The sequence below is a fragment of the Hippocampus zosterae genome, chromosome 2 (genome assembly GCF_025434085.1).
Source record: "Hippocampus zosterae strain Florida chromosome 2, ASM2543408v3, whole genome shotgun sequence".
Lineage (NCBI taxonomy): Eukaryota > Metazoa > Chordata > Actinopteri > Syngnathiformes > Syngnathidae > Hippocampus > Hippocampus zosterae.
The window spans coordinates 18,811,544-18,837,542 of NC_067452.1; the positions used below are offsets into that span (position 1 = coordinate 18,811,544).

At 43.3% G+C, this 25,999-nt stretch overlaps 1 protein-coding gene and 1 long non-coding RNA gene across 4 annotated transcripts; one reads left to right on the forward strand and one right to left on the reverse strand.

The window, feature by feature from the left end:
* Positions 1-3,093: 3,093 nt before the first annotated feature.
* Positions 3,094-17,015, reverse strand: eif2d (eukaryotic translation initiation factor 2D). Of its 3 annotated transcripts, XM_052057531.1 has the most exons (15): positions 16,792-17,012; positions 16,241-16,431; positions 16,064-16,147; positions 15,890-15,980; positions 15,696-15,803; positions 12,665-12,933; positions 9,149-9,266; positions 9,012-9,057; positions 8,820-8,926; positions 8,601-8,738; positions 6,724-6,813; positions 6,032-6,127; positions 4,929-5,049; positions 3,596-3,770; positions 3,094-3,517 (listed from the first exon to the last, which is right to left on the reverse strand). In XM_052057531.1, the coding sequence occupies exons 1-15, from the start codon at positions 16,845-16,847 to the stop codon at positions 3,447-3,449; spliced, it is 1,761 nt and encodes a 586-aa protein (XP_051913491.1). In that variant the 5' UTR covers positions 16,848-17,012; the 3' UTR covers positions 3,094-3,446. The 3 variants fall into 3 exon arrangements, with proteins under 3 accessions (XP_051913491.1, XP_051913492.1, XP_051913493.1); XM_052057532.1 differs by lacking the exon at positions 3,596-3,770 and having other exon boundaries at positions 16,792-17,015; XM_052057533.1 differs by lacking the exon at positions 16,792-17,012 and having other exon boundaries at positions 16,064-16,104; positions 16,241-16,378.
* Positions 17,016-22,404: 5,389 nt separating this feature from the next.
* Positions 22,405-23,163, forward strand: LOC127595786 (uncharacterized). Its single transcript, XR_007961325.1, has 3 exons — positions 22,405-22,606; positions 22,740-22,853; positions 22,953-23,163. It is a non-coding gene; the product is annotated as an uncharacterized LOC127595786 (long non-coding RNA).
* Positions 23,164-25,999: the final 2,836 nt, after the last annotated feature.

A 25,999-nucleotide genomic window follows, 5' to 3' on the forward strand; every position in this document is an offset into this window, starting at 1 on the left:
CAGTAGCAAGAAAATAAATCCAACTTTAGACAACAAATCGTCATTCTTTGCCGGTTTTATCGTTCTTGAATTAACACAGAGATGTTTGGGGCATTACATATGTCCTAGTATCAACCAACATCAATCTCGTTTGAGCTCACTGTCACATGTTCAAATTAAAGATTTCAATTAGTCAGTCTTTCTCTTCTTTATTTGATCAAGTATGATTATTTCTTGCTTGCAAATACAGCTAAGTCTTTGTCTTATTCAAATGAATTGATTTTCTTTTTAGCTAGTGTTGGGGTCAGAGTGGCCTCCTATTCCCCGCGTGTTCGTTGAATTTCGGACGAGGAGAATGTTGGTAATCCAAATAAAGGCAGGAGGCGATGAACAGTTACTTCGAAGGGTTTAATTTATTTTTCTGCAGTTTACGAATCGATTCGGGCTACAGAGGGGTCCAGATTGAATCAGGAAGCGTAGAATAAACACATTCATGAGATTATATAGAGACAATATGATAATGTGAGGCGGGGAGATATGCCTCTAATGCAAATCCTGGTAACAAAGAAAGTAACATGTCATCTGCCTGGTGCGGCTGGAAGAAGTTGGGAGTGGTGAGGTGAGACCAAACCACCACTACCCACCATTTGGTGTGATTGCAAGTTCCAAAACCCCTGCTGTGCATACATCCTGAGATATGAGATCTTCCCAGGAGGGCTTAACAGCAATCAGGGATCGGCCCAAGGTGCGGGGGAACAACAGAAGACACCTGGGGGGCCGTTAATCAACCAAGGAGGAAGAAGATCAAATTTAGCACTACAGACGTTGTTTTAAGTGTGCAAACAGATGTTCAGGAAAGAGACTGGGATCAATAGTACTCATAGTAAAGCGCAGTCCCTCAATAGCTGCGACACAGAAACTAGAGCAGGGGAGGGCAAACTTTTTGGCTCGGGGGTCACATTGATTTCTAAATTTGACAGGTGGGCCGGGTCAGCACAAGATACGGTACATATAAAAAACTGTATATGTTGACAGTCCATACCAAACTTCATCAGAACAAAAGCATTAAAGTATTACCATACTTTTTAAAATGAGAACAGTGAAACAACTATGGTGTATGTCCTGTATGAACGTCCAAGTATGTTAACAACATACAGTACATGTGTGACAACACAAGCAACAAAGTGCAACAATACATTGCCCCAAAACTGCAGCATACAGTACAGGAAAATGACAAAATCTAACAAAGTTAGTTACTATTTGCTACAAAATGAGACGAGTAAAAGACCTGGTGGCTTTCTTCCCACTCACACACTGTCTTGAACTTGACCTCCCCTCGATCACCACACAAGACAGCGTTGCTCAGCAGATGTTGTGCAATGAACTTTTGAACCCAGCCATGGGAAAAGGGTGGAGTGCCCCCTCCGGGTCGGGGGTGGGGCGGGGTATCTTGCCCCAAGTGGAGGAGTTTAAGTATCTTAGGGTCTTGTTCACGAGTGAGGGCAGGAAGGAGCGAGAGATCGACAGGCGGATCGGTGCAGCGTCTGCTGTGATGCGGACGTTGTATCGGTCTGTCGTGGTGAAGAAGGAGCTGAGCCAAAGGGTGAAGCTCTCAATTTACCGGTCGATCTACGTCCCAACCCTCATCTATGGTCACGAGCTATGGGTTGTGACCGAAAGAACGAGATCCTGGATACAAGCGACCGAAATGAGTTTTCTCCGCAGGGTGTCCGGGCTCTCCCTTAGAGATAAGGTGAGAAGCTCAGTCATCCGGGAGGGGCTCAGAGTCGAGCCACTTCTCCTCCACATCGAGAGGAGCCAGATGAGGTGGCTTGGGCATCTGATTCGGATGCCTCCTGAACGCCTCCCTGGTGAGGTGTTCCGGGCATGTCCCACTGGGAGGAGACCCCGAGGAAGACCCAGGCCAGCTGGAGAGACTATGTCACCAAGCTGGCCTGGGAACGCCTCGGGATCCCCCGGGAAGAGCTGGAAGTAGCTAGGGAGAAGGAAGTCTGGGCTTCCCTGCTAAAGCTGTTGCCCCCGCGACCTGGCCCCGGATAAGCGGTAGAAGATGGATGGATGGATGGATCTACAGGACATAAATATTTTCGCTATTCCAGTAAACCTCACTGCAATAAAGAGTCACTTGCATGTCGCTGTTTTGGATCCATTGATAAAAAATAGCGGCTCAGACACATTTATTCCGTCGTATCGAATGGGATTTGCTTGACTTGGCGGTACTGTGGGCTTCCGTGTCGTCTCCCCCTCCCTCCTTATGCTCTGCAACTTCAAGTAACTGCGCCACCTGGCGTTGAAATGCCTGTCATTACAAGTCAATATGAAATGAATGCAGTCGTTGACATCGAACCATAATTGTGTACCAATCTTCTGCGGGCCGGATTACAAAGACCAACGGGTCGGATTCGGCCCGCAGGCCGTAGTTTGCCCACCTCTGAGCTACCGATAACAGTTTCCTCTTTTGATGTTGACATGTCCTTTGGAAGGGTCCTAAAAGTGGTGGGCGTGAGGGGGTACGAAAGGTGATTTTAATCACAGTAGGCAGGGAATACCTTCAACAGCATTCGACATTGTTTCTTTCAAATCCAACTGACAGAGAGGAATCATATCTTAACACTAGATAGGGGAAAGAACAGGGAACAGGAATTTTCTTTGTGGAGATGATAAGGTGGCTCTCCCTGACTGTGCCTTTTCCACCTGCTGATGACTGACCAGTCGTTTTTGTTTGTCATATCCATCTGTCTATGCATGCATACATATATTTTCCTTCAAAATACACAGTGACAAAAAAACTGAGATCCAATCAACTCTTCGCTGAAACGAGCGGCCAAAGTCGCTACACCTTGCTATACTCGAATTCTTAGTGTGCTTTCAGTGAACTTGGCCGTTGAAAACAAGGCCTTAAAAAATAATCATTTTGCAAGAAGAAGAAATGAAATTGTAGTGCAGTGTGTTCAATGCACTGTGCACATAGTCATAAATGGCTGTGAACGTCTGGCCCGGGGCCATGATGTACTACAGCATGTCACTCTACTTTGCCCTCACATCATCTATTTGCCACCATCACACCGGCGGACATGATCAATGCAGAACACATTGTACTTTGACAAAATATTTATTTTATACAGTGACATTTCAATGATGAAAACACTCATATCATGACAGAGACAGGTCCACATGATATCAAAATGGGTAGTGACATCCGGAAAGTCATGTGCTATTATTGGTTACCTTAAGGACTGCTTTAAGACGACAACTCTAATCGCCGAAACATTTGAGTATATGATGGACACTATCAGCCAATGGACAGTACTCTCAACACATAAATTTAATAAGCCATTTGTCACAGGATGACTGTAGATCAAACAAAAGGCTCACAGGAATGTTGATACACCGTAGAGCAGTTTTAGAAGCGACGAAGGCCATCTATCAGGTCCGACCCTGAAATGCTACTTCTTCTTTCCGCCTTTCGGAGCTTGGTCCAACCCTTGGATGTACTTGCGAGGAATTCCATAATGATCTGAAATGACATATTACAGAGAATGTTGACATACACCAATCAATCGGCTTTAGCTGTACAAGAGCAAAAGCTCCGAACCTAGCAGCAAATGTCCAACTTGTTGAATCTGGTTGCCTTGAATCTGGACCAGGACTTTGTCTTTTGCCCCGGGAATGGCTTGCAGGACTGAACTGGCTTGAACTCTGTGCTGCAATGCGGTGGCAACAGCAGAAGGATCCAGAGCGTATACCTCCAGGTTTTTTATAACAGTCACCTACACGTAGCACATGAAAACCATCACGGCTAGACTAATAAATCAATCAAGTTTGGTTTCTAAAGAAAACAATGACAGCTGTGCATTGTTAAAATGGAAACTGCAAAACAGTGTCCTCATAATGTAACGCATGGTTGTCAAACTCAATTTCCAGGGGAACATACTGGAAAATACAATTTTCAGACCAAAACTAGACTATTTTAAATTAACGTCAGATGTCACAGACCCTGCTTTGAAGGTGAAGCCAATGCAACGCAAAATGGAGAGCACAATGCTTGAAATAGTTCACACATTTTCATCATCCAAAGAAACACATTTGCAATTTTTTTAAAATCAAAACAAAAAAAAAAAGTGATTGGAATGTTTTTCATTGTACAGCGACCTTGCACGGTGTCCCAAAATGACAATACATGTCAATTTTTCAATTTCATTTCAGGCATCATTCAGAGATGTGAAGCCAAGTTTAAACAGTCACTCTTTGCCAAATGACACTGGTGCAGTGTTGAAAAATTTCTGCCGGGCATGAGGTTTTTCTCTCCTGCGACTGCAGTCCATATCATAGCCATCACGCTGTTCCAACACAATTTACACTATCCACGGCAAGTTTCTTGAGATAGCATCTGTTCTTGGGTTGACTTCGTCTTCAATTGACAACAACAAAAATGAAGAGGTTTGCTGTAACTACAGTTCTAATTTAATAAACAAAAAATGTAGGTTTAGTCAGTGATCATTGTTTTTAAAAGCTTGTTTTTAATTCTATTTTGCTCACATTCTTTTTCAATATCAGCTTTAGTTATTACATTAATTTTGGTTATTTATAGCATAATCTTGGTCAAGAAAAAATTGCCCGATTCACAGCCAAGGGAATGCGATGCTTCCAAAAGCCACAAAGCGTGAGCCGTCAAATGCTCATGGTTGTATGTCTGTTAAAACGACAACCGATGCAAAGTAGGAAAAAGTTGTGTCAAGTGAAATTTGGAACACATGGTATATGCATCCATCCATTTTCTTCACCACTCAAATTCCATTTTCAGCCTCAGCAAACCACCAATTGTAAGAGAAGAGTGAATTTCTGCATGCAGGTCAGCACATCAAATGGGAACAGAGTTTACAAGTCCTGCAAAATTGATGGGTTAGAACCAAAGGGATATTGGTCACCTTCTTATTGGAGCCTCGGGATGCTACGGAGACATCAATAGGCTCGATACGTCCTTTCTTTACTAGCGGCGTTTGTCCAGGAAACACTATTTGATAGCACTCCTGCATTCTCCCCAATGTTCTGTAAGAACGAGTTCAACGTCAATGTTTCATCTCTTCCATTCATGCACAACAATAAACCCATTGTTACGCTAATACTTCTCCGACGGCGTCAATCACAAGTGAGGAAGACAATTGGATAACGGACTTAAGCTTTGGCTTCGATTCAGTGCTCTCAAGTAACTCTGGCGCATGAAAACAAGAGCCATTTTGTGATTTCATGTGTTTTAGTTTGGGCGGGGTATTCTCAAAAATGTAACTGCTGTGAGCATGAAAGTCTGCCGTCATCTTTGTCAGTATTTTCATGAAGTAAACCAGAATGTGTGTCGTATTCCTGTGAGGCATGAACACGACACACATTCTGGAGAGGAATGTGTGTCGTATTCCTGTATTCCCGACTCTGTCGTTACGATTCCCACAGTAGTGCTGGCATGGCGCCACGGACAATCTGTGTCGGGGTAAGTTAGCTATGTACATGCCTGACAGTTTTTGAAATCAAGTCAGACGGTGATGAAATCATTTTTGCTCTTTTCACTGTACGGGAATAAGATCGGTTCTTCCATCCATGATCAATACGCGTAGAGATGTTTCCCCGGGTTGTTCTTTCATGTGTGGAAAACCTAAGACGGAGTTACACATGGACTTGTTTTAACTGGAACAAATCCCATTTGTTGTCATGTGTGAAAATTCTGGTACGTGCCAACCGGTCAGGACTGCGGTGAAGAATAAGATCATATCAATGCAAACGTACAGTTTGTAGAAATCAGGCCCATTTTTTTACTTTTTGGAAAAAAATGAACAATTTTGCCGTCAATCATAAAGCTGAAGTACATTGCCGTTTGCTTGAAAAGTCCTGAATCTCTTTACATAATGGCAGTTTTCAAACTCCGGTCAGTTTACCGTGTTCTGGTTGATTCTGGAACGGCTCGACTCTACCGTGCAACGCTGATACTGATAACTCCTCGACGTGAGAATGTACAGTACAGATAATTTCAGGTTATTACCTGCTGAAAAGCTCATCCCACTTGAGAATCTCTATGTCCTGGTACTCAGATTTCTCAAGCAAACAGTCGCATAGTATTGGGTTGATTCTCACGTAACTGGTTGGGGAGTGGGGGGACACAAAAACAAAAAAACACAAAATGAGTGCCTCGTTTCGAGTCGCGACGCGCAACGGGATGGCAAGGAACATGCCGCTTTGTTAGGCTTCCATGGTCTAATCCGTTACATCTCCCTTACCGCTAATCATCAAATTATGTGGCACATGAAACGACAAAAGACACCATTTTGGGGAAAAAAACAAACAAACAAAAAAAAACAGGACAAAAATGCCTCTTCAGATTCGGAGTCACATTTTAAGATTTTATCTGATTACTGCAGCATCACATGCCCCGGGGGATGTGAATGTCAGTGCCCTTTCACCACGGAACTATATTTAACCCTGAAGCAAGCCGGTGCCCCTTACTGAGGTTCTATTCTTCCAGTGTTTATTACCGACTGCCAGGAACAGAGTTTTCTTTCCCTCTTGCCTGTTGACCAAATGAACAATTTCATGGAATGTAAATATTGTACGTCATTTTCAATCAATCAGCTTCAAAAATTGAAACGGTATTGTGGAAGTAAAACATTTTCAATGCATTTATTACATAGCAACAACGCATTCATATCTATTTGCAGAAATCGAAAATGTACTTACTTCTTATTTGTTTTATCCACCAAGTCATTCTTCTTCACATACTCGGTGACAATGTTTCTCACCTCAGCAGGCTGAAGTGCCACGCCTTTCCTGTTGGAGCACCAGAGAACATCATTTCTGAATAGATCAGAGACATAAGGCGTGACCGTCGAGGTATCAATCATTTTGACATGCACTCCTGTGACCCCATGCTGACCTGCTAACAAGGGTTTCAAGAGCTTGGCTGTAACTAGGGCAGAATAACCAGAAAGGATTCAGAAGAGACGCGAGAGCAACATTTCTGCTCTAAAGAAGAGAACTCATCAACGCTTTTTGAATTTCAATTTCAATTGCTTGACATTGCAGAAACAGAAATAGACTCACTGGGGTCCGTGCATGACATTGGCAGGTAAACTGCAAGATCGCCCCTTGCAGATGATGTCGTCAGCATGGCAATTTGAGACCGCTTTTCACCCCGATCGTGTATACCAGTGTGCTATTAAAATATTTTTAAGATGATAATGATTACTATTTGTTCAATTAATTGATTTCTACAATGATTCAGATGGATTGTCCCATGCTGGTGGCATATTTATGAATTAAATTCGATGACTTTAACCACGCATGGCCGCAGAATGTCAAATTTGTCTGCCAGAGCCCGACACCACCTACACCTCAAATTAGATCTGGTTAGTACGAGTTTAAAATTAGTCTACTTTTTCCAGATTCACAGACACGCTGAACCAGACCAGCGGCATGAAAATGATGATCCTCACGTTTTGATGCCAAGCGCAGGCTACTTTCAGTTTCCAAATTGTCAGATGACTCAGGGGAGAGGCAACTCCGTGTGTTGGAACGCACAGAGAGGAGCAACACAGCCTGAAAAACGGTACACTAAACTTGCGCTGGCACGAAAATGAAGGTACGGCTGTCGTTATGCCAAGTGCACACAATACAATACAATACATGCTGATTTATATAGCGCTTTCACAACAGCGGCAGCTGTAACAAAGCGCTTTACAAAACAGTGAACATAAAGTAAAATAATAAACACAACACATAACATAAAACACGGACAGTCGTGCAGTCCTAACCACTTTTCCGTCACACGCTTTGTTGTTTGAAGCGGTTTGAGATGAAAGAGGAGAGAATCAAAGTGACGAATCACACGCAACGGTCTACCACAAAAAGGTACCCAAATGTTATAGTAGCACTTCATGTTATGTACGGGGCACATCTCGTTCATGTTAGCGAGGGGCTTGGCTTTGGTTTGAGACTCGCAGGGACGGGACGTACGTGGGCTTACATTGCAAATTCTCCCTAAAGAGTATGGCCGTGCTCACTGAAAATACAATTTTGACATGGACCAAAATCTCAGAGCAAAGTTTTCACTGATCTGCCCCATGCAGAACCAAAGAGTGAAGGTAAAAGCAGCTTTTGACATCACATTTTGCAGATTGACAAAATAACACTAAAGAGACCGTGGAGATATCTAAGAGGATTTACTTTGAAGTCACCCAACACTTTGATTTCCAAGGAATCTGATGGTTTAGAGTTAGACAATACTGAAGCATGCAAGGTACAATTTCATACACGCTGCATCTTGTATGTAACCTATTGAGTTATTCAGCTGGTAAAAGTAAAGCAATAAAAGAGAAGTCATGTAGTTCGGACACATTCTAAAAGAGCAGTTTGCTGTGCTAACTTTATTCCAAACCACCCTTGGAAAGCTGTTTGGTGGTTAAAGTATACCACGGCATATCCCAGGCAGAGTCTGAGCCAAATTCAAGGAAATACGAAACATGTGGACACTTGCTGACTCATAAGCTTTCTGAACCCATAGGGACGTGTTCTATTAAGCGTCGCATTGGGGAATGAAAATACACATCTGCACACACTTTTTGTCTGCATCCTGAAAAAGAGGCTGCAGTCGAGCTGACACCGAGTATAAAGGGGTGATCTCAGGAGGATGATACAGTGTTTCTACAAGTGGAACCTCTTCAATGTCTGTCTCCTCAGGAATGGAGAAGCGTAGTCTATGAATGACACACACAGAGGAAACAAATTCAAAAAGAGTTTCCAGCTCGAATGTAGGTGTCTGTAAATGGCAAGCTCACTCTGGGCTTTTCCAGTCCACCTCGACAATGCTCTCCACGCCCTTCGTCAATTCTTTCACACGAATAATACTGTGCTGCTGCTGCATGACATGCAGAAACTTGGAGAGCTGTATGAAGATTCAAGTTCAAAGAAAAGTTTGTAGGATTCCAACTGACTCATAACATCACCAATGTGCAAGTTGACTCATATACCTTTTTGTAGCTGGACTTTTTTATATCTAGCTGTTTTCCACTCGGGCTGGGAAAACAACAACAAAAAAACGCAGAATGTGTTGGGTAAGTAATTGAATTCCTCTTGAGCGCTTTGTGAGTAATCGCTGAGTCTTTACCAGCAGGAGAACATGTGGTTGCGGAGAAAAGTGCTTGTCAGCAGCGGGAGCTCTGATTTCTTCACCTTGCTTTTGAGAGCAAGGAGGAAACACTGCCAAAGTAAAGCATCCATGACATCTGTGGAAAAACAAACAAACAAACAAACAAACAAAAACATGGTGACCCGGGTTCATGTTATTTTCGCCTTTCACCACTTCAGAAAATACCATGATGAAGTTTCATCAAAAGAACACGATCATGTGGTCAGGAAACAGCTCCGCATTCGTCACAGCATGCCTGGCAACCAATGACTTAATTTTCTACATTTGAAAGGAATCTTGCTCACTGTCTCGTGTGAAGCTGAGGCGCATTAAAAGAAGAGAGGTTATGGCAAAGACAAATACACACAGTGGCACACATAGAGCATCTTACAGAGCTGGCAACCTAGAAAAATTCATTTGCAGAACAATTTAGCATGGGAAAGTGACTTGTATGCCAAGCCACACAACACGCACATGGACAAATTGGTCCAGAACAATACACGTTGATGCGGCGAACACACACACACACAACAAACATGTCCCTTGTAGAACTAAATTCATCCATCCATCCATCCATCATCTACCGCTTATCCGGGGCCGGGTCGCGGGGGCAACAGCTTTAGCAGGGAAGCCCAGACTTCCCTCTCCTTAGCTACTTCTTCCAGCTCTCCCCGGGGGATCCCGAGTCGTTCCCAGGCAGGCTGGGTGACATAGTCTCTCCAGCGTGTCCTGGGTCTTCCTCGGGGTCTCCTCCCGGTGGGACATGACCGGAACACCTCACCGGGGAGGCGCTCATTGGGCATCCGAATCAGATGCCCAAGCCACCTCATCTGGCTCCTCTCGATGTGGAGGAGAAGTGGCTCGACTCTGAGCCCCTCTCGGATGACTGAGCTTCTCACCTTATCTCTAAGGGAGAGCCCGGACACCCTGCGGAGAAAACTCATTTCGGTCGCTTGTATCCGGGATCTCATTCTTTCGGTCACAACCCATAGCTCGTGACCATAGATGAGGGTTGGGACGTAGATCGACCGGTAAATTGAGAGCTTCACCCTTTGGCTCAGCTCCTTCTTCACCATGACAGACCGATACAACGTCCGCATCACAGCAGACGCTGCACCGACCCGCCTGTCGATCTCCCGCTCCCTCCCACCCCCACTCGTGAACAAGACCCCAAGATACTTGAACTCCTCCACTTGGGGTAAGATCTCCTCCCCGACCCGGAGGGGGCATTCGACCCTTTTCCGACCGAGGACCATGGTTTCAGATTTGGAGGTGCTGATTCTCATCCCAACCGCATCACACTCGGCTGCGAAACGCTTTTTAAAAAGAGGGACTACCACCCCGGTTTGCCAATCCAGAGGCACTCTCCCTGTTGACCACGCGATGTTGCAGAGGCGTGTCAACCAGGACAGCCCCACAACATCCAGAGCCTTGAGGAACTCCGGGCGGATCTCATCCACCCCTGGGGCCTTGCCACCGAGGAGCTTTTTAACCACATCGGTGACTTCAACCACAGATATAGGACAGTCCACCTCAGGGTCCCCAGACTCTGCTTCCTCCAAGAAAGGCGTGTTGGTGGAGTTGAGGAGGTCTTTGAAGTATACTGCCCACCGGTTCACAACATCCCGAGTCAAAGTCAGCAGCGCCCCATCCCCACTGTACACAGTGTTAGTGGTGCACTGCTTCCCCCTCCTGAGACGTCGGATGGTGGACCAGAATTTCCTCGAAGCCGTCCGGAAGTCGGCTTCCATGGCCTCACCGAACTCTTCCCACGCTCGGGTTTTTGCCTCGGCGACCACCGAAGCCGTGGTCCGCTTGGGCAGTCGATACCCGTCAGCTGCCTCTTGGGTCCCACAGGCCATAAAGGCTCGATAGGACTCCTTCTTCAGCTTGACGGCATCCCTTACTGCTGGTGTCCACCAGTGAGTACGGGGGTTGCCGCCACGACAGGCACCAACCACCTAACGGCCACAACTCAGATTGGTCGCCTCAACAACAGAGGCACGGAACATGGTCCACTCGGGCTCAATGTCCCCCGCCTCCCCCGGAACATGGGAAAAGCTCTGTCGGAGGTGGGAGTTGAAACTCCTTCTGACAAGGGATTCCGCCAGACGCTCCCAACAAACCCTCACTATACGTTTGGGTCTGCCAGGACGGACCGGCATCTTCCCCCACCATCGGAGCCTACTCACCACCAGGTGGTGATCAGTTGACAGCTCCGCCCCTCTCTTCACCCGAGTGTCCATGCGGCCGCAAATCCGATGATACAACTACAAAGTCGATCATCGAATTGCGGCCTAGGGTGTCCTGGTGCCAAGTGCACATATGGACACCCTTATGGTTGAACAAGGTGTTCGTTATGGACAATCCGTGATGAGCACAGAAGTCCAATAACAAAACACCACTCGGGTTCTGATTGGGGGGGCCGTTCCTCCCAATCACGCCCCTCCAGGTCTCACTGTCATTGTTCACGTGAGCATTGAAGTCCCCCAGCAGAACAAGGGAGTCCCCAGCAGGGACCCCTTTGGCCCCTCTCATGGGTGGTGAGCCCATGGGAAGGGGGACCCACGTTGCCTCTTCGGGCTGTGCCCGGCCGGGCCCCATGGGTGTAGGCCCAGCCACCAGGCGCTTGCCAACGAGCCCCACCTCCAGGCCTGGATCCAGAGGGGGGCCCCGGTGACCCGCGTCCGGGCAAGGGAAACCTAGATCCATTTATTGTATTCATCATTGGGGTCTTTGAGCCGTGCTTTGTCTGGCCCCTCACCTAGAACCTGTTTGCCATGGGTGACCCTGCCTGGGGCATAAAGCCCCAGACAACTTAGCTTCTAGGATCATTGGGACACACAAACCCCTCCACCACGGTAAGGTGACGACTCACGGAGGGGTAGAACTAAATTGTTATTCATAATTAAAGTACAGTTGCCGTAGAATGTCAGTTTCATTCTTTTTTATTTACTGCACACTTTGTTAATGACGATGGCTGTTAGATAGTTGTAAGAAAAAAATCCCTGCACTTTCCACATCATTTTGGATTGATGGTTTGCTTTTTCTTTTCAAGAATAATGCCTAATTTTCAGTGAACCAATAGTCATATTGTTATTGTATCGTGAGAGATAGCTGGCAAAAATGTTGAGATGTGAAATATTCTCCATGTTGCACAGACTTAGTGGAGGGAATTCTGAAAAGTTCTAAATAGCACTCAGTGCAAAACCTTTACCAAAACCTTTATTTAGGGTAAATCAGAGGAACTTGAAGCAGGTGTGAGCTGACTTCCATTTAACATGAATTTGAAGATGTTTTATATTCACTGGGCATTCCGAAGTTTGGGGGTGAAAGCTTCACTTTTCCTCACTAAGGCTGTTTGTGGATGAACGGGAAACAAAGACTTATATTTTGCGTACCAGTCCATAGTTTAGACATATTTTCTGATGCTAGTGAATGCGAGTGTGTACAAAATGTGAACATGTTTGTGAGAAGATGGCCAAAATCCGGTACCTTGTGGTGACCTCTGATCTTCCTGGGCCTCAACCCCTTCCTCATTGCCCTTTTCAACTTCCTCTTCCGCCTGCTCAGCAACAGCAGGGCAGACTTGATCTTTGACCGGCTCACTTTCTTGCTGGTCCTGCACTGCACTCTGCTCACCTTCCTCCTCTACCTCCTCACCTTCTTCTTGCTCATCAGCCATATATTTACCATCAATCGCATCAGGTGGTCCCCCCTCTGCCTCTGGGAAAGTGGGAGGACCAGACTTATCTCCAAAAGCCCTGAATAACAAATTAAAAGGGACATATGGAAGACAGACTTTTAATTGCTTGGATACAAATGCAGTGGTGCCTTGAGATAAGAGTTTAATTGGTTCTATGATTAAGTTCGTAACACAAAACACCCACACTGCATGTCATCTTTCCTAATGAATGAATGCAATTGCCATTAATCTTTTCAAAATACTTGATATAGTTCAAAACAAATGTCAGTGGGACTGACTGTTAACCACTGCCATATCGAGTTTCCCCGCCTATGATTTGACAGTGAGGTTGTTTGAAGATCTGTAAATTTCAAGTATTCCACAGCCTAAGACACTGCCACGACCAAAATAATCAGTTCACTGTACTTCACAATTACGTTTTCAATGTGGTGAGGCTATTTGTGTATATATGGGCTGTACAATTAATCCAATTTCAAGTGATTGTGATCACGATTTTGCCGGTCACAATTAAATCATCCCGATTGCTGGTGATATTTTTATTCATGGCTCAGCTTTGCTGCACATCTAAACAAGCACTTCCCTAACCACTAGTCTGACAGCCACGAGGGGCCAAGCACATATTTAAGGCTTTATTAAGATGCATAAATAACAAACAACAGAGCCTTGCAGCGGGAGTCTTATGAAAGTGTCTCATGTCGAGAGAACAAAGTACATGTTTATTCAGTCAGCCCTTGATAAAGTTTAAATCCTCGGGTACATTTGATCTTTCTTATATTTTAAAAGTGAAAGTGTATTAATTTTTTTTAATTTTAGAACAGTGGTCCTCAACTAGAAATGCTGTCGGTCCACTTTTTTTTTTTAATAATACCAAGGTCCGGTCCCATGCACGGCGGTCATGGGGAGCAGAGCTATATGCCCATTTAGTATGGTCAAGCCAAGCTTATACAAATCAACACTCCTCACAACCAACCAATAATGGGGTACATGAAAATAACAATTATTCACTTTGCCAGTACACAGCAAATAATGAGAGGTATTGTGTTGAGGCACAGGAACTCTTTTATTTTGTTAAGTTGTGCCTGCTTAATAATAGAAATAGCTCTTTTAGGGAAATAAGACATTTTTACTTTAACTTTAACGCATATGTATGGCCACACCTTCAGTTCAGAGGAGCCAATCAGCGCATCGTTATCACCGACATGCCCTGCTCAGCCAGGATCTCCAGTGAGTCAAACATTATACACACTGCCGCGGTCCTCTGCATTGCATCTGTTAGTGCACGAAAATAATACAACGGATAATTTTAACAAGCGATCGCGGTAATGCGCAGATTATAGTCCACAAATATAAAATGTATAACGTCAAAATCACTTTATAAATTATTATTTTATACAATTTGCCGAGGGTCCGGACAGAGGAGGTTGGCGGTCCGGTCGTGGATCGCGGTCCGCCAGTCGAGGAAGAGGGTTTTAGAATGAGGCGGCACGGTGGGCGATTGGTTCACACATCCGTCTCGTAGTGCACGGGTGTAGAGTTCAATTCCAACTCTAGCCTTTCTACGCGGAGTTTGGATGTTCTCTCCATGTCTGATGTTCTCTCCAAAAAAACAGGCGAATGGAACACTCCAAATTGTCCATAGATGTCACTGTGAATGCGAACGGTTGCTTGTCTATGTGTGCCCTGCAATTGGCTGGAAACTAGTTCAGTGTGCACCCAAAGACAAAGACAGCTGGGATCACCTCCAGCACGCCTCGCGACCCTTGTTTCTCATTTATGAAAATAAGCAAACGTTTCTCCACGTCCTCTCATATTTGTGGCCTTTGTTCAGTAAACACACGAGATCCTTCAGTCACATCACTGACTTTATGATGGTCTTTCTTTTTTAGGATGCTGCTGATTTCGGCATGCCGAACTCCTTAGCCAACACAGACACATGCACACCTGATTCATATTTCACTGTCAAATCTTTCTTAAATTCAATAGTTATACAATACAATACATTATGCGCAATATTTTCCTCTTTTTTTCAGCAGCTTTACTACTTCAAATTGCTTTCTTCGGTGCCATGCAGAAATAACAATTTGCGGCGATCTCAACAAACGCGTCTGCTTTTTTAAACATCTTTATTGAACACGTCTGCTTACAATGGACGCGCAATGGACACTCTTTTTTTAAAATCTTTGAACACGTCTGCTTACAATGAACACTCTTTTTGTTAAATATTTGAACACGTCTGCTCACAATGGACGCTCTTTCTTTAAAAAAAACAACTTTATAGAATACGTCTGCTCACAACGGAGGCGTCACTTCTTCGTCAACTCGAGGAAGCGCCACTTCCTCGTGTAAGGAAGTCGAGAGAAGTGGAGTGGCACATTCAAGTGCGCTCAGTTTGGTCGATAACCGGATTTGGGTCGTAATCCGAGGCATAAAAAACTAAATTTTTGGTCGAAAACCGATTTGGTCGAGAACAGAGACGTTCGAAAACCGAGGTTTGACTAATAGACGAATGGATGGATAGATTATCACTACAAGTTACATTGCGATAATCACTGTCACTGAAAATACTGTGTAAATATTCTTAACTTAATCACATTACGACAAAACTGTGCTTGCTATGAAATTGCTGCTAGTCCTTTCAACTAAACATTCAACAGTATCAATGGTGCCATCACTGATCACTACAAGCAGGGACATCGGCTGAAAAGTGCGACTGCTAATATGTTGAAAAAAGTATTTCATGCCAATTATCTCTTCCCGCTGTGGATAATCTATTCCAACAGCAATCATTGAAGCTGTGGCCGGTGGAAGGAAGCCACTTACCAGAGATGATCCATGTATGTGTGCAAAATACACACTCCTCTTCCTTTCATTCCCATGCGTAGCATTTCTGCACTGGAAATTGCAGCAGTGCCAATTGCAACAGGAGCTCTGGAATCATTACAGAGAGTTCCGTCAAATAAGCAGCCCTTAAAACAAACAAACAAACAAACAAACAAACAAAAAATCTCACATACTTGTTATTCACAAGTGTAATAGCACACGGGCAACCCTGTGTTACATCTGGGAGTCCACCGGAAGGAACCACTACACCTGGAAGCATTAGGTCTGTGGAGATGAAGATGGATGTAATTTTCCCATCATTCAAATAAAACGTAAAAATCTGTTTAGCTCTTCAAAAAGAATCTTACCAGCTCCTCCGATCAACTTGTGAAGAACAGGGGGCCATGTCCTGAATGTAGGCAGGGCAGCAGGGCAGCGCCAAAGCATATAAACTATTACAATATGAAAATGAACGTATTAATTGAGCTACTTCAATTCCACTAGCATTCCATTATTGTCATGTGATTTAGCAGCCTTTTAATTACCTGTTGGATAAAGTTGTTTCTCCAGTTCAAAGAAGAGCGGGTTCTTATGACCAAAATATAACGTCACAGAGTCTCCCTTGTGCACATAAATCTTGACAACATTGAATTCCTCTTTGTTCGGGACCAGCTCTGTTAATTCATCAGAAGTCAGGGAAGGGAAGGCTGCTGCTATGTCAGCCTTGAGCTTTCTCCTAAATGAAATCCACAGTGTTAATTGAGTGAGAGAACGCAGTGGTCCACAATTCACTTCATGAAAGAGGTTATTAAGTAGAGCATTAAATGGTAAGTACAAATAATTTGTTTATAGTAAATTAGCCAAAATGAGTCCCCCTCCCAATAAAAGAACACATTTAATTAGCCGTCTGTAGCAGTTTTGGAATTATTTTAGACTCATTGGGAAAACCTCAAACTAAAGCAATACTTTTTGACTAGCATCTGCTGAACATACAACTAGTGACTGGCAAACGGGCTTTTGACTTTTTTGTGGACTAAATGACAGGTTAGCTATTGATATTGAGGAACAAGCTCTGCAGTCTGTCGCTGTCACTCACCTGTCGGAGCCCTTCATTACGGTGTTGGATTTTACACGAAACGGTTTTGCAAACATCTTATGTGAAAAATGAATTAAAATCAATTATGGGGAAAACACTATCGAATATATTACATGCTAGTATGGAAGATACAATGATAAAAACTCGTATCAGTTACTGGTACGTTGCATTTAACCGTCCCACGCGTATTGACTTCCTCTGTGAAACAAGTGGAGGGTCTTTATGTTCCGCTAGGAAAGACACGCTAGCCAAGGCCAAAAATAGCACCGGTCCAGCCACACACGCTTCGCATTCTCAATTTTAGAGACGACAGTGTGTGGTATGAGTCATGACTGTTTTGTGCGTTTGAAGTCGCTTTGAGCACTGAATGATTTTCGCGTGAGGGTATTTCATCTCATTGAAATCTGTGTGTGGTTTTGAGCTGCGAATTTAGAACCAACCGTGGCGTATCTAAATTAAAAGCGGTTTCATTTACTCCTTTGTGACAAGTGATTGCTCTCTGTCGGATACTAAAACCCAATCTGACATCGTAGGTTATTCCCTGCAAAGACATCATGTCTGTTTGCTGGAGTTGTGAGACAAGTTAGGAATGTGAAGGCATGTCATCAATTCAGATTCATCTCATGCTCTTTAGCAGTGCGTGAGAAAGTAGGTCTCCAGTAGGGGTAGGACTAGATAAGTTTTTTTACTTCATCCTACTCCCTTGAACATAATAACTGTGTTGAATGAAGACTGATTTCTTTCTTTTTACTTTTTTATCTACCTTATTTTCTGTCAAATTATTACTGTATATGTTTTATGTTCAATAAACAAACAAACAAACAGTACTGAAGAGCAAATGTTTCTTGTGTCCTGGGACAAACATTTCTCCTATACTCAACTTCCTTCCTCACTGGTCCACAGGGAACAGTGGCAGAGTAGGACATTACTCAGGTTTTTAGTGCAGGAAATTAATCAAGAAGATAGTTTAGGATGTGCATATTTCCTAATTTGAACAAAATAAACCCATCATCTGGCAATGGATGTTATTTTTATGTGCATCCATTTTGATTGTGGGTGATGGCCAGCATTTTACACGGACTACCTTTGAAAATAGATCTCGTGTTCTGATCTCTGCAGCTGAAAATCACCCGCTGATTTTTGTCTTTTCCCCTGTAACTGTGTTATGTAACCATCATACTTGAACTTCTCAATATGATCGATGGCTATTATTCTTAGTTTATACTTGAAAGCAGTGCGAGTAATGCATTGGGCTTTAAGTCATTTGGGCTCAATTATTAGTTTACAGGTACAAGTTATACATCCAGCGTACATTTTGGGACTGGAGGTCACCGTCATCCCTGACTGTGCACTAATAATGAGCAACTGATGAACATAACAGATTTTCTTGTGATAGGAGAGCAAAGAGAATGCTCTGACAAAAGCACGTGTCGATAATGCCTTTACGTATAACCCATGAGATTTCGATTTTGGGTCCTGCTTTTGAGAGAGACTCAATGTTAGCTGTAAACAAGGCGTTCCATTAGGAAAACACAACCCTACATTTACACCTTAAATGAATTCAAAATAATTGATTTCAAACAGTCTTTTGTCTTAATTTCACTACTTTTCAAGAAAAAAACGGACTTTATGAGGCTATTTCAATGAACACGACTTTACAGAGTGGCTTGTTTTCAATTACAGAGTTTCATAGGAGTTACTGTATTTATGAGTGAACAATTTAGCCTACACAGACAGGGAGGAGATTCTGCGTTAGCATCTCTGGTGATTAAAGTTAGACATTTATTTAAAGTTTTAAAATCGATAAAAATTAATTTGATATACTAAATTGTACAGTGGAAGAAAAACTACATTATTTTTTTCTTTTTCCCTCAAATACATGAAGTGCTCTTCTTTTAATGCCACACATTGGCGTCTTTCATATCAATGCATGCTTCTGAGAGTGGTTGGGAGGGAGACCATACAGACAATCGTCTGTAAATCTGCAATGGTGTTTTCAGAAACAGTTTAGTAACACGCTCTCCAATGTGAACGTAGCCATAGTTATACTGTATTATTATTGTTATTTTTCGAACATTGTGATTTTATCGCTTTATTAAGAGGTGGATGAGACAACTACCCACTGAAGGGCCAGATCCAAAGCTCACCGCCCACCACTGGTGAAAGACAAGGTGCGGGACACGTGCGGGACATTGTATGTGTGTAAGTAAGTGACCTTGAACATTACGTTACATGACTGGTTCCTAATGATTGTCATTAGCACATAGCCTCATGAAAATAGCACATCATCTCTCCACATCAAGGTCATGGACACTTTCAGTTACTTCCTTCAGGAAGGCGATACAGGTCTGCCCGAACCCGCAAACTCAGATCAAGAGGCTAGTTTCCCCACAGAGCCATCACAACTTTAAACACTCACTTAAAACAACAGCACCACAAGATTAAGTTAGGAACCCCATTCTGTTTTTATTAAGGATTATTGCACTCAGGCGGCCCGGTAGTCCAGTGGTTAGCACGTTGACTTCACAGTGCAGAGGTACCGGGTTCAATTCCAGCTGCGGCCTCCCTGTGTGGAGTTTGCATGTTCTCCCTGGGCCTGCGTGGGTTTGCTCCGGGTACTCCGGTTTCCTCCCACGTTCCAAAAACATGCGTGGCAGGCTGATTGAACTCTCTAAAATTATCCCTATGTCTGAATGTGAGCGTGGATGGTTGTTTCTCTCTGTGTGCCCTGCGATTGGCTGGCAACCGAATCAAGGTGTCCCCCGCCTACTGCCCGAAGACAGCTGGGATAGGCTCCAGCACCACCCGCGACCCTAGTGAGGATCAAGCGGTTCGGAAAATGGATGGATGGATGGATATTGCACTCATCTGTCACCGGCATGCTCTTTTTGTAAAATATAATTTTAGAGTGCCCCTCATTGCTCCGTGCAGTTTAGCACTTTTTCTTGGTTTTCTTTCTTCTTTAGACTCTCATATCGGTGGTGACTGAAGTTGCAGGAGGAGAACAATTTAATTTACAGGGTCCGTAAGTGCAATGAATCTACAGTACTTTCAAGTCAGTTTAACTTACGGTACAGTCAGGACTGCCCCTCCCTAAATGCAGACCACACACTATGCGTTGAGCCTCATCCTGCGTAGAGTAGCCACATATTGCGTGAGGGAATGCCTTTGCGCAAATGGATTTGGATATGTGCAATGGATGCAGATATGCACATACATTGCGCATAAGCACTCTAGTCAGGTGCCCAAAATTAGCACAATGTGTTTAAGGATGGTTTCTCAACATCAAGAGCGCAGAGTACGGTTTCATGAGCTTGCCAAGTACGGTCTTCCTAAGAACGTACTTCCTAAGAATGTAAGTCCTTTCAATTGGAAAGGTTGTATAGTCGTTTATTTCCCCCTGAATGGAATAGTTAGTTCCATGACAGCGGCACGAAATGCAGCTTGCGATATTTTCCGAGCCAAGACTTCACAAGTATCCAACTGATGCATCCCTGGTTTTAGCGAGCAGACAAGAACATTTGGGTGTTTTATGTGTTCTTGATTTATGTGTACTTTCAATTGGAATAGTACTTGGGCCGCAACTGATGATGCTTTTTGAGATCACAAGGACATAAGAATGGACTAAAACTGCAATTAAGACAAAGATTGCGGCAATGTCGAGACTCGATAGCTGACCAATCAAAGGGAATGCACTAAACGGCACTTGCAGAGCAAGACTTGACATGTTTAACGAAGTGAGTCCCAACTTTATTGAGCCAAGGCACAGACTTTTAGTTCAAAAAATCTCACGCTCCCAAGCCCCACCCGCCTCCAGGATATATGATATATTGATATATTTTCTGCCAACTAATACAAAAAATGTATTTGTCTGTTACGATAAGTTTCTGGTCTAGGTTTAGGGGCAAGGATACACTATTTGTCATACGAAATAAAAACATTTCTGACCAATTTAGTGACATTTGAGCATTTCCCGAGGCACAACTTTTAATAGCTCTCACACTGGTTGGTTGTGAATGGTTCTTTTTGTATGTGCGCCCTGGTCTAACGATACCACAAGAAGTAAAAAAAAAAAGAAAAAAAAGAGAGAGGTCATGCTTCACTTGAAGGTGGATATATTCTATCCATCCATTTTCTTATCCGCTTAGTCTCACGGGGGTGGCGGACGTGCTGGAGTTTAGCCCAACTGTCTTTGGGTAGTAAGCGGCGGACAACGTGACCACACTACAACTGATGTGTGTGTGTGTGTGTGTGTGTGTTTGACTTGTGTTAAGACATAGACACACGATCTGGGCTGCAAAGTAGTCTCCAAGTGCCCACTTCACATGAGCTAACTTCACAACATCCGCAAGTGGAGACACAATTGCACTTTCTTGCAAATGCATTTTGCTCGTGCCAATTTCAACCTTCTACAAAAATACCCATCTCAACCCATGACTGCAGTGAGACTTCACTTTGCACTAGACTTGCGCTTGGCAGGAAAATAGGATGATTATTAGTGTGATCTAGTCATGCGTCATACTAATGCCACGTGTAGATCAGAAGACTTTGAAAGGATTTGGAAAAGGCCCTATCATCTCACACATGCTCACATTAAAAAAAAAAAAGTTTAAGAGTTTTTAGTCAAAGTCCAGTTTTAAAACTGAAATTTCACAAAGACTGAATTTTACAGAGTCACTCATACAACTAGATTTCCCCATTGCGCTCTTGGTCGAGTTTCATATCTTTACGGTTTTGTTAGAGCGTGTTCTTAGGTTGTTGGTTGTGACACGTCACAGAAAAGATCAAAAGACTTGGGATAATATCAAACACGTTTGACATTGTCGTAAGGCCAAGACGAGGAAAGGACTGATTATTGATGAAAACAGCTGAGATTACCACCTAACACTTAACAGATGACGGGAGTGCACAGAGACGGCAGTTAAAATTCTAAGATTTCCATCTGCCTTTTTTTTTTTTTTTTTTTTTAGACTGACACTTGTGAAAATTGCTATGCGTAAGCCCAGTTTGAATTGTTTACTATATGAACCTGTTTATTGCCCCTGCCGTTGCGTGGACAACTCAGTGTGCGGTATTTTTTGCAACCATTTTTGTGGCAAATCTTGTTTTACCAAAAACAACAAAGAAGTCCCTTTGTCATGATTCGGTTTAGGGACCAACAGGTGGCACTGTAGGGCTCCCCCGGCAGCTGCACACCTGTTGGTCATTTGGTAATTAGTTGTATAAAAGGACTCCTGCCCGAACACTTGGCGTCGGGTCATTGTGTTGCTTCTCGCTACTGTCATGTGTGTTGCTGTTTGCTAGTGATGGGTCCAGCGACACCGATGCATTGACACATGCACCGGGCTCACAGAGCAAACCACGTGTTGATGCATGTGCTGGCTCATTAAGTCACGTGATTGACACGTGAACTGCGTTGACACAGTCCAGGCGTCTAATTGACACACCGGCTGCGTTGACACAGTCCAGGCTGCTAATTGACACACCGGCTGCGTTGACACAGTCCAGGCTGCTAATTGACACGTGAACTGCACCGGTGCAGTTTAGACCGCATCGGCTGCTTGGCACAGTACAGGCTGCGCCACTTAGTCCAGGGGGCGTCGACTCAGTGCAGAGGGCGTTGACGCAGCAAAAGCCCGCCACACAGTGTTTATAAGGAACACCTGCCGAAACAAGCCAGACCTCACTCACGCTCGCTTGTCGAAGCCCGTGTCAGTGCAGACTTCGTGTTCGTGCCTTGCCTTCCTTGCCGATTATGGAGCAGAGACGCAAATCATCCGCCGTGTGGGACCATTTTGATGTCCTGGAGAATAAGGTATTATTTATTTATTTATTCAAATCGCCTTCTGTCGCCGAGAGCCTCTCAGATTATTGACGTGTTGTACCATTCTAATCCGAATACATTTCAAGGTAACTCTTAGTTACTTCTTATTCACATTTCATTACAGGTGAAATGTCGAATTTGCCAAGTCAATTCGCCAACAGAAGCACCTCCACCATGCTGAGGCATTATCGGACCAAGCATGAGAATGAAGTTCGCGATACACCCGCTATTACGCCAGGTATACAAACGTTCACTCATCTTTTCACGGTTGCTATGTTGATGATTAATTGACAATCAGTAATTATTGGTTGACTCTCCACTCCGTTTGACAATCAAGGTTCCAGGAAGCAGCTGTACTGGAAGGACCAACGCACTTCTTTCCCAAACCTCTCCCACCTCGCAAAGGAGTTCCTTTGTACGCCAGCCTCATCCGTCCCTTGTGAGCGTGTGTTCTTCACAGCAGGAGAAATTGCTTGTAAAAGACTCAACAGGCTGAAGTTTAAAACATTGGAGCATCTTATTTTTCTCAATAAAAATGTGAAATCAAAGCCCACAAGCATCCTCATTCAAATGATCTTCACATTATTTGAACACATTGAATGTTGCAAAATGAATGAATGCATGGATGTGAATGATATTGTATACACTTCATCATCAAATCGATGAATGACCTTATGAAAATGTTTTGGAACAGTTGTAGATGCAAAACCGTGCTGGCAGCTACATAATAGATAATAAAAGAAAAATATCCCAAACCATAGGGATCCTCCCAAAAACTAAGGATGTGCTGAATAAGAGATCCTTGTACACATACTTTTATTACTTCCATATTTGACCTATTGTGTGGGAATATGGGGAAATGCCAGTAAAACACTATTTTAAAACTACAATACAAAGCAATCGGAACAATCACTGGTTCCAAATGGACGGAACCCACAAATCCACTGTTTATCAAATTAAACAATGAAATCTCATGACCTGATTGACTTCAAAATCGCCCAATTAATGTACAAAGCACACAATAATATCCTTTGCCAAAAGATCCAGAAGCTTTTTAAAATTCGAGAAGGTTGTCATAATTTAGGGGGTACTAATCTATACCAAAAAATCCAAAACACGAACATCACACAAAGGAGTGTATCTGTAATAGGTGTAAATCTGTGGAATGATTCTGAAACGGACCAGTAAAATGAGGAACTCTCATGCTGAGATTAAAAATGAATTCGAGAGTAGTACAAGACAACTACACAAATCAGAATTAAGATGATAAATTCGATGCACTCATGAAATATAGCAATACATCAGAAATACATTGATGAGATTATTTAATATATTAATGAAATGTAGCATCCATTATGAATATGAGAAAATCGACATATACATGTGCTCTAAAGAGTATGTACTGTATATACAAACCTAATGTAAAAATGTATCAGTACAGCATACATAAGGGTAAAAGCATTTGTTGATATTTAGACTTTCTTTCCTATTTAGAAAAATGATCAATTCATATATAGGAAGGGGTAGGACTCGGGGTAGGTTTTTTGCTTCTTTCTACTCCTCTGAACACATATTTGTGATGATGACTATTTTCCTTTCCTTTTTTTATATCTTACCTTCACCTTTTGCCAATTTATTACCGAATTGTACATTTTATATGTTCAATATACAAAACAATTTATCAGTCAGTTCAGTCTGTTAAGTGGGTTGGCTGCAGGGATCTTGAAGGTCCAGCAGGTGGCAGTGGTCAGTGACACAGTATCAGCACAGTTTCAACACAGTGTGTCAGTGTGTCGACACGCCTCATGAGGCCTCATGGACCCATCACTACTGTTTGCGCTTGTTTTCTGTCATGTTTAGTTCATTGTTGTTTTAGATTTAGTCATGTTTTTTGTTTGATACCTTGGACTTTGTGTGTTTTGGGTTTAGTTTTCTTTGTTTTAAATACAATTCTTCAAATACACCCCGCTCCTCCCTCCTGCCTGCTTTTTGGGGTACACCACCACCTTGCTATGTGACACCCTGACCTTTTGGTGGTGACCTCTTAACATATGGTAATTATTCGATGGGGGGTCAGAAAGAAAGATTCTTGGTTGTGCGAAACAGAATCCTCTCCCATTCCAAAAGAGGGATTTAGTTTTGCTTTTCTTTGCACATACCTGTCCACTCCAATTGGGTGTCCTCCAGTTTATATGATTTTTGCAGATCCTTTTTGGACAGGTTTAAATCAAGAGCAGTTTTCCATGTTTAGCATCCACGGAACCTCCATCCCCACATCTGCTTCAGGGCCAGATTTGATCAGCGTTAAGACTTTAATGTGGGAAGTTCAAATGTAGGGAGTCACAGGGGCATTGCCTGAGATGCTTTGGGCAGCAACCAGGAAATGGACCAATTCTATGCAGTTTATGTCCAAATGTGTGTTACCCAGAAAAGTCAGAATGTTGAGAGGAGAGAAACTTGAGACATGAGTGAGTTTGATCAGAATGAACCGACAGCTTGCATCTTTTGGTGAATTTATTGGATTCCCAGCAGGTAAATTTTGTTCTGAAAAATATGGTGTACATACTGTATTTTGGAGAGCTGTGCCAACATTTTGCATAAGATACAAACAGGTAGTTATTCATAAATATGACAACAGTGTGGGACAATGCCTCAGGATCATTATAGAAATCAATTAAAAATGAATGAATTTATCATCATCATCTGAAAGTATTTTAGTAGCTCTCCATGATAGTGTGGCACCAAGGCGGTCTCCAAGTGCCCATCCACAGCAGACAACTTTACATCATCCGCAAATGGGGATTTTTTTGCAGTTCCTATTTCTGTAAATGCACTTTGCGCGCGCCGATCAGACTCATGCATGGACTCAGGTTTTTGCAAATGCATGTCTCAGAATTTAAACTGATTTCCGAAGGCAGACTGTGTACTTATACGTGAAAGCTGCTTCAATATGCGGGGAGGGTAGAATACATCTGCTTCTGTTTCCCCCTATTAGTGAATGGACACAAATTATGTGGCCCAGGCACCAGCACAAACTTGCTGTTAACCTTTCACCAACCCTGAAAACTGTAATTAACGAGCTGAGCACCCGCATGGAGCAGGAAACGAAAACAAGGAAAAATATGTGCCAAAGTCGATTTTGAACAATTGACTAGACCTTACACCTTTGACTTTTTCTTAGTTATGAATGAGTCCCTTCAGATTGCTTCACTCCAAGCTGTACCTTGAGTGACGATAAGGCAATTCCCACAAAGGTAGAATTACACAGATGTCCGCACCATCACACAGATGGGACTGATTGGAAATGGCTCCAGGTGCTATGCTATGGTGCAAAAAAATAAATACATACTGTACATTAACAAATGCCCTATTATGAGGTTAGGG

What these genes read in the sequence shown, in the direction of transcription:
- eif2d (XM_052057531.1), bottom strand. Translation starts at nt 16,847, where the DNA reads ATGTTTGCAAAACCGTTTCGTGTAAAATCCAACACCGTAATGAAGGGC. An exon ending in TGGGATGAGCTTTTCAGCAG is followed by an intron (nt 5,050 to 6,031) that starts GTAATAACCTGA and finishes TCGTTCTTACAG; the next exon opens with AACATTGGGGAGAATGCAGG. An exon ending in CCCGAGGCTCCAATAAGAAG is followed by an intron (nt 3,771 to 4,928) that starts GTGACCAATATC and finishes TGCTACGTGTAG; the next exon opens with GTGACTGTTATAAAAAACCT.